Genomic DNA, 13,528 nt, shown 5'->3' on the forward strand with positions numbered 1-13,528 from the left:
ATTTAAAATTAGAAATTATGAAAATATTATATGAAATACAATGATACATTTCAATAGGGTTCTTTAAGTCAACATTATTTTATTTGTATTCTAAAGTTAGATTAGTTGAAAAAAATTAAATTTAAAAATTATAAATTTATTATATGAGAAAGAGAAATAATGATACATTATTAAAAAATTTAAATGAATTTATTTAAAATTATAAAAAAAAATATATAATAATAAAAATTATAAATTTATTTAAATAATTAAAAAACATACAATTTAATATGATAATGCTACAATTTAATTTGATAATTCTTAAATTAATTTATGTTGATAAATGAAATACATTATTGAAAACTTATAATTTCTTCTTTAATTTATTAATCATTAGAAAAAAAACTAATAAATTACTTTATAAATAAACTAAAACAATATATTAAATCAAAATGATATCCATTCCTAAAACAAAATGATTGAATAGAAGTACACATTTGCTCGAAACCTATTAATTGCAAAGTACATTATGAAATGATTGAATCCCTGTACGCATTTACTAAATAACTATTAATTGTACAGTAAAGTACGTGCAGAAGCTTGACTAAGTATGTATACATGGGAGTGGCATCCGGCCGGTGCAAATATGGAAGATGTTTTTCACTTGCCGAATCCCTTTCATACAAGAAGTCGAGTTGATTGGTTTCCAGGTTTACAAGCAAATTGGGGATTTCCCTAAGTACAAATTCCTTAAATGAGCAATGAAAAAAAGCAATAAAAAATCACGATGATCACTAGCAGTCAATACGAGCACAAAATTGAAAATCATTTTCAACATAACGTTGAGGTTTTGAAACATTCGGCACTTGTTCTTGTTTTCTCATTAAAATAACCTTTCATTGGGATTATTGGAAAAAAGGACAAAACGAAAGACCTTGATAGATAAATAAATCAAACCTGTGGCACTTATAAATGATCTTCTTATTATTGCCAATCCATTAATGTACAAAGTGGTAGTCTTACAACTTTACAACCAAAATGGAGAATTCACTTGAGTATAAATTCCTTCAATGTGAACTCAAAAATCACCATGAGTCTAACAGATACCATTTAGTAATAGCTCAAAATGATTTTCACAATAATGTTCAGGTTCTGAAACAAAGCATGATATCACATCTCTCGAAGTAATAACCCCACACAATTCATCTTGCTCATCAACTAAATGAATTCTGTGAATATCCTTTTCTGCTAAGACTTCTATCACATCACCCAGAGGAGTGTCAGACTTGCATGTTATGGGAGGCATCATGAATGATGAGTCTATAGTTGAAACAACAGTCCTCATGAAGTCCAGAGCAGTCAATTGCCTGAATAAGACCAATTCAAAACATTATTACCAACAAGAACAAGTCTTCGAAATCTACGTTGTCTTCTTTACAATGTGCATTACAGTCAACAAGAAGTAGTCCTTGTTTGAGCAAGTATAGACAACTTTGCAATACACACTAAGATGCACAAAAGATTCCAACATTACCTGAACTTAGAGAAGAGTTCTCGGTGCAAGAGCAAGAATTGTATGTCCCTCATGCTTATATTCCCAATAATCTTCTTTGTTGAATCTTGTACAACTGGAAGACCCCCAATTTGGTTCTCATGCATGCATTTGAATGCTTCTAGTACCAGCTCATCACCACCAATGCAAATGACCTAAAGGTGATAAATGTATCAGAAACATTAAGAATATGTGGTGCGGTGAGAACTTGATGTTATATAAGTTCCTCAATAATCATTTGTGATTTTCCACTCATTCAATAGCAAGGGGCAATTATGCATGATCCTCAAAAACACATTCAAGCATTGGTTAGTAGAAAATAAATAAAATGCAAGAAGCTAAATTGTGTTGGATGAATGGAGAAGAATCGGAAGCATGCAGAATATAACAAAAAATGAGCTAATACCTTGTCTGGAGACATGAAAGGAAGCCCAATCTCAGATACGGACTTCCTAGCAATAGCGTCAAACCAGTCTCGACCCCTGCATTGTGCAAGACCTTGTATAACCGCCATTTGGGTAATCATATTCTTAATTGATGGCTTATCAATTTCAATAACAGGTACACTTCTTAAACGATATTTTGAAAGTAACAGCAGCACAATCAACATAGAATCATTTCGCTGAACAGGTAGGAATGGTGTCAATCTATAGGATTTGACAATTGTTTGAATCTGCAGAGAAGTTGTAAAGAAAGGTTGAAAAATCAATCAGCAAACTTAAACAATCTCACATGCAAGAGAACTATGATCTTGATAAATGCACTACAGGCGTAAATGAAATGCATATAAAAAAAACATAGAGATTGGCAACACAATGGTGGTTTCATACAAAAATGAAAACCTCTTCCTCTGCAATAATTATTTTGGCCCAAAAAAATTCAAAAACTTTGGGCTCAGCAAATACTCTGGAAAAAATTGCCGATAAATGGGAAATTTATTGAGCCTTAGATAATATATAATTTGTTAAAATATTGTTAAATAACTAGACGCTCAATGTGTAGAGCATATTTACTGATTCCATCATATGTAAATCAAAGTTTGACTTAAATATATATCATAGACCAAAGATCAAATGCAACCTCTGAAGCAATTTGAGTTCAAAACATATTGTAGACCAAAACCTATAAAGCCAGGTTTAAACCCTGGAGCTCAAGTCTGGGTCTCTTCCTCTGCAATAATTATTTTGGCCCCAAAAAATTCAAAAACTTGGGGCTCAGTAAAAACTCTGGAAAAAATTGCCGATAAATGGGAAATTTATTGAGCCTTAGATAAGATATAATTTGTTAAAATATTCTTAAATAACTATACACTCAATGTGTAGAGCATATTACTGATTCCATCATTTGTAAATCAAAGTTTGAGTTAAATATATATCATAGACCAAAGAACAAATGCAACCTCTGAAGCAATTTGAGTTCAAAACATATTGTAGACCAAAAACCTAAGAAGCCAGGTTCAAACCCTGGAGCTCAGGTCCGGGTTCGGGTTCGAGCCCAAGTCCGCTTCAGATCCGGGTAGGGTACCTGTTGGGGACTGCCTGGACCCACTGCGGACGCGCAGTCCCCAACAGGGACCCTGCCCATACCCACCATGGACATGGAAGAATCCAAGTGGACCGAGAGGAATCCACACAAACCCGTGGCTCATGGGGCCAAAAAAGTGACTTTAAAAACATTAAAAAACCATTTTTTATGAGCAAGTATTTAATGTTTATCTTTGACATTTGGCATTGATCAATGATCAATGATTAAGTAACATTGATATATTCATACTATGAAATGACTTAGTTTTACAATTACAGACGTTTCTCTTTTCTTTTTTGCATATATATATATATATATATGTATGTATACTCACAAACCCACCCACGAATGCAAATCGGAAAAAGAAGATTTGCCTGAACCCACGAACCTGAACCCCGAACCCGAATCCATCCCCAAACCCGAATTGGCAACTTAGCCAAAAACAACAAACTCTGAATACAGAGAATATTATGTGAGAGTCTAATGTGAAGCCTTTAACATTTCCTGCAGCAAAATGATTTAGAAGGAACTAAAAATAATAATAATTTTATTGAAAATGACTGATATAATGAAGACTTCCACCAATTTGCAAGTCTCAAGTTGTAGGCATAACAACTCAAACTTTACCTTCGGTTTTTTCTCCTGCTGTCGTGCATAAAAATGACCAGCCTCCATTGTGGATAGAAAAAACATATAGCATTAATTTTACTTAGGTTTTTGCAATATAACCAGCTTTATTTTTTAATGGCAAGTTTTTTGTTTTTAACAAATGATTTTTTGTGATTCTTTGGACAAAAAGCACTAGAAACACTACCATAAGTCGTAAAAAAATGCAAGGAAAATGATTCAAGAAGCTGAAAATTATGCAACTGCAAGAGGAACCTTCGGGAAAAGAAAAAGACCACAAACGTACTCTAGCTATATGGCACTTACGAGTGAACTTATCAAATCAGAACCCTCTAATGTAAGTTTGGAAAGATGCTATGACAGAAGAATTTCAATCAATCCTTAAGAATGATATTTCGGACATTGTAATTAGACCCAAAGACAAATCACTAGTCTCATCTAGATGGCTATTCAAAAATCAAACATGTTGCAGAGGACAGTATTGAAAAACATAGAGCAAGATTTATTGCCCGAGGATTCTCTCAAAAAGAAATGGAAAATTCATCGGGGCTGTGATTGCCATTGCTACATCAAAGAAATAGAAAATCCATCAAATGAATGTAAAGACTACTTTTCTTAATGGTGTAATAGAAGAAGTCTACCTAGAACAACCTGAAGGATTTGTGATCCATTTTTAAAAAATTGCATGTTTGCAAATTAAGAAGGCTTTATATGGACTTAAACAAGCTCCTCAAGCACGGTATGAAAGAATAGACAAATATCTTTCAAGACTAGGATTCACCAAAAATTATGCAGATCTGAACATTTACTTCAAGGCAATAAATGGTGAAATGTTGATTCTCATTCTTTATGTTGATGATTTACTAATTAGGAGAAGACCACCTCATTACCCAATGGAAACAACATCTAGCATTTGAATTTGACATGGACTTAAGTCATCAACATTATTTTCTTGGTTTAGAAGTATGGCAAAATGCTGATGGCATCATTCTAAACCAAGGAAAGTACACTATTAATATTTTGAAAAGGTTTGGTATGATGGATTGCAAACCTATGTCTACACCTATGGAGACAAATTTACAAAAGCTAAAGTAGGTTGCAGCCAACTCAAAATTGGCTGACCCTACTCTCTTGAGACAAATGATTGGATGCTTGATGTACTTAGTCAATACCAGACTAGATATTTGCTATGCAACAAATGCTCTCAATCAGTTCATGTGTGAGCCAAGACATTTACACCTAGTTCCAGCCAAACACATTCTGAGATATCTCTGTGTCATATCCCCATTTTTAGATAGAATTTTAATAATAATTAGATAATACAATGTTATTAAATAAATAATGGTAATAAAGTTATATTAAAACTAATAATATTATATAAAAATAGAAAATTATTATTATTTAATCGATATTATCAATGAAATAATTTTAATATGATATTTTAAATAATTAGACAATAATTAAATTAAAATGAATGAATAAATAAATAAAATAAAATACAATAGACAATATTACAAAAAGTATGTTAACTTTTTAAATAGAATTTAATAATAAATAATAATAAACAGAAATAAGTAAATAAATAATATAACATAGAATAATATAAATGAACTAAATCTAATGAAAAGTCAAGATATTTAACAAATAGATATGACTCCTTAAAATTAAGATATAAAAAGGAGGAAACTTTATTTTAGAGATAGGGAAAAAAAAGGAGGAGAAGATAGGAGTTCAAAAAAGAAAAATGGATGAGGAAAGTGATATGAAGAAAATAAGTGACTTTCGGAAAAGGTATCAAGGGTATTGAAAGGACGTGAACCTTCAAAAGGGTCATAATTATGAATAGTTGCAACTTTTCAAAAATGTTGTAAATATAAAGTATTTGAACTTTTCTAAAGAATTTTAATTATGAAGTGTTGTGACTTTACGAAAGGATTATAACTATGAAGTGTTGTGACTTTTCAAAGGATCTCTTTTATGAAAAGTTGTGACTCTTAGAAAAGAAGAAACACAAAATTGTATTGAATCTTTTCCTTATAAATAGAAAAGGAAGAATTTTCGAAAGAAAATATAGAGTTGAGATACTCTAGAAGGAATAATTCATTGAAGGGCCGACTAAGATAGAGCCAAATGGACCAAGAAAAAGGAAGGTAAGAAAGGTATGTTTATGGATTATATTCGTCTAACTATGAATTTATTTATATTCATGAATCATACTTGTGGAAAATATATATATATGTAAAGATAAAATTTGAAATGGATAACACACATGACTTAATGGTTAATGGTTTAAGATCAAGGGAGTCCCTTTTTAGGGAAGATAGTGATCTTAATATCGTTATAAGGCAAAAATATTTCATAGATGTTAACACATGGATATGTGTCAAAGGCACTGGATAGAGAATGTCTGTTCTAGGATGGACCTTAAAGGGAGCACTTCATTGAAGACAGAGAAGTAACCAAGGATCTAAGATCCTCAAGAGGATTATTGATCCTGATGTGGAGACCTCTTCAAGGTTGGGTTAGGATAGAGGGTGATTAGTGAAATATAATTTATTATTGTATAAATTCTAACATTGGTTTTGCAGGTATTCTTGTCCTAACTAGTGGGGACATTACACTATTTGTAAAATTGGACATGGCCTAAGATATGATATGAAGGACATAAATACACATGGATATACTAACTCAGATTGGGCTGAAAGTATAGTCGATCGCAAAAGCACCTTAGGATGTTGTTTCAACTTCGGACCAGCTATGATTTCTTGGTTCAATAGGAAGCAATCCTCTACTGCAGAAACTCGATAGAAACTGAATACATTGCAGCATCCATGGGAGCTCGAGAAATTGTATGGCCAAGGAAACTTCTTGTAGGATTATTTGGAAAATCCTTACCTCCCACCATCATTTATTGTGAAAATCAAAGTTGTATTAAGCTCCCTAACCCAGCATTCCATTACAAATCAAAGCATATTGAGATCCCATTCCATTACATTAGAGGCATGGTTGAGAGAAATGCCATTCAGTTGAGACATATTTAGCACAAAAGAGAAAGCAACAACACTATCACCAAGCCACTTTCCAAAACTAAGGTAGAATACTTAAGAGGTAAACTTGGCACGATTGAAATGTAATTTTAATTTAAGATCAAGTATCAAAACTATTGTCCTAACATATTCCAAATATGTTTTATGAGAAAAGTCTTTTTATGTCGTATGTGTATTTTATGACTTGATGAGCCACTTTCCAAAACTAAGGTAGAATACTTAAAGAGGTAAACTTGGCATGATTGAAATGTAATTTTTATTTGAGAATGAGTCTCAAAACTATTGTACTAATATATTCCAAATATGTTTTATGAGTAAACCCTTTTTATGCCATATGTGTATTTTATGACTTGATGAGCCCTATGAACATCATTAGAAGGTTACAACCTTTGAATGATGAACAATTTTTTTCTACTTTTGTTATTGTAAGGTGATGACTTTACAATAGTGAAATCTTATTATCATGATAGGCTCACACTAAGCAATGTGGGAGAATGTTTTTCTTTTGTTTTTGGTCTTGGCAACTTTTTTTGTTTTTTGGAATGTATGTTTTCTATTTATTTCTCAAATACAAATATGAAATGTTGAAATGAACAATCAGAAACAACTACTAATGATGCTAATAGAAAACTAGGAAATTGCAACCATATTACTTGTAATGTTATTACAAATAACCCTCATATAATTTGTAATTAAGATAGGAATCTGGGTATGATTGGTGTCCAATGTGTAGCAGCAAATTGGTTGAATTACCAATGCCAATCTCAATAAAACCCAACTCCCAAAAAAAATGCAGCAGTCCTGGACATTAACATTGCCTAGCAGTTGCAATGTCACTCCAAACAGGTCTAAACGCAGCTGGCGAATTGCAAACGCACTCCAAGAACTCCCGACCTTTCTTAGGAGGATGGCTACCAAATGATGAAGCAAATGCGGGCTCCCAAACACCCTGTTTGCAGCAGGAAATATGGCCTGCAAGGAACAGTGAATGCAGTAGAAGGCAAACAAAAACCATGGCCAAACCTGATATAAATCACAGCTCCACTTATTCTCCAAAAACAGCTAGCAATGGCCTTTCCAAACAACTACAAACTCATGCCAAAAGAAAGGAAATGGTGGGTGTCCAATTCTGTTCAAATTGCAGCAAGATACTTGATAATTTTGGTATACAACAGCTCCAAAATTACAATCAATCTGATCAGAATTAATTCCCAGATAATCAGAGCACAATTCACCACAATCTTTCAATGATTCAAAGTGCAAACAGAGAGGAATCAGTCCTCACAAAACCCTTATTGAGAACCTTCTGCGAATTCACAAAGCTATAAAATCAATAGGCAAGAGAATGGGTCAATTTTCTCCAAGAGTCTCTTTTATAACAAAAAATAAAGTGTGGCTTCTCCAATACACTTTTCACTTAAGATGCTTCTTGCGCACACTTTCAAATTATCACTTAAATGATAAAGTCATTTATAAAGATAGTCTTAATAAACAACTTATAATTTGAAGCTCAATTAATTTACCCAATCAAATACTAATGATGCCCAATACCATATGCCTCCACTGCAATGCTAAAAACAATCACACATAATTGACTTACTATAAATAGCAAGTCTTTCAACAGTGACCCTCACATCAAACTGTCAACTCACGAGGGTCACAATGATGAACAAACCATGCCCTCCTACACCTACAGGAACCTACTAAAATGGGGACATTATAGTCCTCCCTCCCCAAGATTGCTTGTCCCCAACCAATCGCATTCTAGCATGTTGAAGAATATCCTCAGGCTCCCAATTGGCATCCTCATCTAGAAGCCCCTGCCACTTTACCAAATTCTCTCTAATGAATCACCGGCACAAATACCTCTTCCTGATATCTAGAATAGCATCAGGGATCAACTCAAGTCTCTCCTCATCATCTAGTGGAGGTAAGGTCGAAGATGGGACAACATGTTTGCCTAATGCCTTCTTGAGGCGCGACACATGGAACACATTAGTACTCCGTTGTCCATTGGCATATCCAACCTATAAGCAACCTCACCCACATGTCTCACTGCGGGGAAGGGACCATAATAATGGGGATTGAGCTTCTCAACTTCTCTTCTTAATAAAGGATTGTCGGGAAGGTTGCAACATCAAATAAACCATATTGCCCATCTGAAAGGAATGGACAATCTTCCTCTAATCAACATACTGCTTCTACTGATTTTGTGCTATCTTAATAATATCCCTCACTGTCCTCATAATATCCTAAATATCCTGGAACAAATCACCTGCACTAGGTACCCTACTATTGCTACATAATAAGTCCATGAAACTAGGGGGATCATACTTGTATAGAGCTCTACATGGGGACATCTAAATAGTCATGTAGTAAGTGAAATTATAGCAATACTCAGGTGTAAACCCTGGCCGGTGACCTACATTGCATTAGTTGAAGAACTGGGTTTGTGATGGTAATCCTATCTTTGAGTTGTGTGATTTCCTCATCTTTATGTTGCACCTCATTTTCTAGTTATCAATTATTCTTTGTAGTTTCTCCTTTTCCAATTCCCAAAGAGCCTCATAATATCCTAAATATCCTAGAACAAATCACCTACACTAGGTACCCTACTATTGCTACATAATAAGTCCATGAAACTAAGGGGATCATACTTGTATAGAGCTCTACATGGGAACATCTGAATAGTCATGTGGTAAGTGAAATTATAGCAATACTCAGGTGTAAACCCTGGCTGGTGACCTACATTGCATTAGTTGAAGAACCGGGTTTGTGATGGTAATCCTATCTTTGAGTTGTGTGATTTCCTCATCTTTATGTTGCACCTCATTTTCTAGTTATCAATTATTCTTTGTAGTTTCTCCTTTTCCAATTCCCACAGAGCCTATTGTAGAAATATATCTTTGTATAGGCTTATTCATGCACCAAGTGCGATAGAAAGATCAGGGGGTGCATCAAGTCCTCGGTCATCTACTAAAAAAATATAAAGTTCATGATTCAAATACCTACCCTCTTGTCCATAACATAGGGCCTATTGTAGAAATATATCTTTCTACAGGCTTATTCCTGCACCAGGTGTGATAGAAAGATCAGAGCATGTATCAAGTCCTTGGTCATCTACAAAAAAATATAACATTGGTGGTTCAAATACCTACCCTCTTATACATACAATTATAGCATTTTTTGTCATTTGTTAGGCCACAATGGTCAATTGGTCAAGACCATCTAAACCTTGATTTGGTGGAACATGTTGTTCATCAACAAACTTCTTCAAAATAAATTTCTTCAACAATTCCCTCTTCAAAAAAAATATTTTCAGCAACTTCCTACACAACATCCCTCTACTACATGAAGAGTTATGAGTCAAATTGTAGAGCATCTTCCTCCATGAATACATTTTGTTGTTCTAGTATATCATCCACTCTTTGCCCAACGTTTAGTTTCTCCTTCCTAGTGATCGATTTGAAAGACTCAATGACAACAGAGGTTGAGTCTTGTTTCGGGGTCTTTTTGGGAGGCTTTCCCCTTAACCTCTGAAGAGTATCTCAACCTCTTATTTATACTCAAACCTATTAAAAACTTTACTTGCTAACCACTTCCAACAGAATGAGTGGATGCAGTGATTACTCTAAAATAGAAATGAGAAATTTTCCCAATTAAAAAAGAAATAGTTCAACATATCCACAAGGGAGTATATAGGATAACTTATCCCTGGGTTTAATCTTCATTAGAATCTCACCAACTGATCCAATAAAAAAGGCAAGCGAATAAGCTAGGTCTTCAATGTTGTACTCATTTCCCTCTCTACGCTGAATGACTTTGTCCAAGATCTTGTTTGTGATATACTAGACTCCTGCTGGGTCGTTCTTCATTGTTCACTTGTTCTTGCAGCCAAGGGTTAGGAGCACAAAACATGCAGGTACATCTATTTCCACTTTGCATTCATTCATTAAACCTAAGACCTCATGAATATGCATACACCACATGGCTATAGGAGACTAGACTACTTGGTTGTAGGAACCCACTATGCTTCAATCATTCACACAGGAATGATATAAGGATAACAATGATCTAAATCATTGAGTATTCTTGCTAAAAACAGAAAAAGTCCATAACTATATAACCACCGCATATTGTTCAAAGTTTCTAGACCTATAGTAAATAGAGTTTTTAAAACATCATAAAACTTTTTGCTGTTTAGACACAAAGCAATAGAAACATAGATAAATTTGGCTATTATTTTTGGCCCATAATTATGAAGGCATAGCTGTGGGTAGCACTCATGTACAACAATTCTCCTGCCGCAATTGCACATCGCCTCAACGTGGTTGATCCAAGAGACTTGAATACCATGGCCAACATTTACACCAAGTAGGATATCATATGAAATGCTTTTGTGTTCTTTATCATTCTCAATTGAAGATCAGGGTTGTAACTGATTACCTTCGGCCATTCAAGTATTACTGCCCCTGTAGATATCTTGTCCATGAAGTAGAACATTTAGGATTCAAAAATGGCTCCTTGTGGCTCTACCATGACACTTCTTAGCCATAGTCCTCCTTGAAATCTGAATTGGTTAATTTGAACAGTTTCAGTATCTCTAAATGATGAGTTTATGGTTCAATTAGCTACTCTTCATTCATCTTCATAGCACAAGCATCCACTTGATCATTGTAGTGCTTTAAGGCTTGCTCCTATGTTATGTAGACTCCCAACTTTCAATATGGTATATTGAAAGTTTCTCTAATTGCTCTTCCAGTTAGGAGGTTCAACACCTTATTCTTTCCACAGTGGATTGCCTTTGTTTGTGGTGTGTAATGCATGACACACTCTAGTAGTAGTTCTTCCTAGTGTAGTATTGATTTCCTTATACTAGGTGCATTGAATAGAAAATTGGAAAAACTAATTAAAGATGTGAAATTATTGAATGCCACAAATCATTGCTAATGGATGAAAACATGAAGGTTCAAAATTCCCTAGATGCAAATTTTAGATAATGGCTCTAGATGTGCTAAGGTATCAGGGATATGTTGGTATGCTTCAAGGAGGTTGCATTAGACACACATTGTGATCAAATACAGAAATATGTACACCTATAAATAAACTTCAGATTTGTTCAATTTTATTGTGTGAAGAAGTTAGGGATGATCTGAAAAAAATTCAATTCTCGGACACCAGCAGTGAGATTGAACATATTGATCCTAAAGAAAAGGAGGATACAGATTCATTTCTACCAAAGAATCGTGAAGATTTCATTAATAAGATGAAAGCATATATCAGGGAAAGCGAGGAAAAAGGAAGAGCTTTTCAGCATCAAGTATCGAACAGATCTCATATTTGTTGGACAAGGAATATCAAAGGTATGTTCATAAAAATTACCTTAAAAGTTAAAAGCTTTCCAGCTCACAGAAATGATGAGGAAACTAATAGAGTGATATAATTTAAGAGGTAAAGTTCTTTGAAAAGGATGATGCATTTGATGAGGGTGTGCATTATGAACTCCAGAGGTAGAAGTAAGCACATTAGAAAATAATTTCAATCTTTTTTCAAGGCCCCTGTATGACAAGGAAATAGAGGAAGCTCTAATTACACTTTGGCATGACACTTTCGAAAATGATTCTTATCTGCTTTATGATATGGTAAGGTATTTTTAAAAAAATCAGAGAATGGAGCCCATATGGGATATCAAAATTGAGCATGTAAAAAAAAAAAAAAAAGTGAGAGAGGTTGTGAGAAAATTTTAGGGTTGCTGAATAATTTTTCTCTTAAACGTGAAATACAGGTGAAACATAGTTCAAGAGATAAGTTTTCATTTGACATGAATTGCAATAGAGATGTTAGAAAACCCTAAAACTTTAAAAGTGACACATCTTTGTAATAAACTGAATAATGTCAGATATAGGGGAAATTACAGCGAAGCTTTTTAAGGGACATTAGAAACGAAGATTTTAGAGTCATACTAAAAGCATCATACAGTTTTGATATAGTTTTGATTAAGGATTGTTAGTAAAGGGGTTCGGGCAGTTAGGTAGCAAAGGGATGTGTTGGTTTCAACCAACCAGGATATATTTAATGACTTTTGAATATGAAAGATGTATGAACTATTTTGGAATTAAATAAAGAAAACTATTTCCCCTCGCATTCATATGGTATTAAATTCTGTTAATGTGATGCTATTAGTTCTGTTATATATATATTTGGTATTGGGCATTAATAAATTGAATTCATGTTCTAGTAATCTGCAGTATAACCTATCTACATTTTTGGCATCGTTGCCTAGTTTTGAATGTGGAGGTCTCATGAAAACAAAGGCAATGGAGTAATGGGTCAGTCATTCCTACAACAAGTACCAGTCACAAACAGTAGCGGGAAAGAGGAAGAAGTAACAAGGGATGATCAAGTAACACAAGAGGTGGTGGAGGTGTGGGATATTTCTGTTGACTAGTAGATGTGAAAGGAAACCCAAGAGAGAGAGCAGTTCCTAAGAGCGCAATATGGGACGAACTTTCAATCTCATGAGCAGTGTACAACCTCTTTGGATAGATACCTTAGTTACTGGCAAGGACCCTAGTGCATTTGGAGGAGGAATAGGCCAAAGTTCAACACGAGCAATGTTGGCAACAAATACTTCACCAATTTGCCGAGAGAAGCCTTTGTGAAAACAAGGAGAGGGATACTCCAAGACATAGGACATCTCAGCAGCAAACCAATTAATGCCCCTAATTCCAAACAAAGATCTAAGACAAGTATCAAAAGGAAAAACTAAGGGGGAAGTTTCACTATGGAAGGCCTTATG

General features: G+C 34.2%; 1 protein-coding gene across 1 annotated transcript in view; it reads right to left on the minus strand.

The window, feature by feature from the left end:
* Positions 1-926: 926 nt before the first annotated feature.
* Positions 927-13,528, minus strand: part of LOC149569516 (Cystathionine beta-synthase (CBS) protein) — a 103,392-nt gene continuing 90,790 nt past the window's right edge. Inside the window, exons 4-6 of the mRNA XM_089822192.1 lie at positions 1,938-2,204; positions 1,514-1,686; positions 927-1,346 (exon numbers count right to left, since the gene is read on the minus strand). Of these exons, the coding sequence (XP_089678318.1) occupies positions 1,076-1,346; positions 1,514-1,686; positions 1,938-2,204 (711 nt within the window). The 3' untranslated portion in view covers positions 927-1,075. The remainder of the gene's footprint in view (positions 1,347-1,513; positions 1,687-1,937; positions 2,205-13,528) is intronic.

The sequence above is a fragment of the Cupressus sempervirens genome, chromosome 3 (assembly GCF_028749045.1).
Source record: "Cupressus sempervirens isolate cs-2001-9-10 chromosome 3, ASM2874904v1, whole genome shotgun sequence".
In the NCBI taxonomy this organism is placed as follows: Eukaryota; Viridiplantae; Streptophyta; class Pinopsida; order Cupressales; family Cupressaceae; genus Cupressus; species Cupressus sempervirens.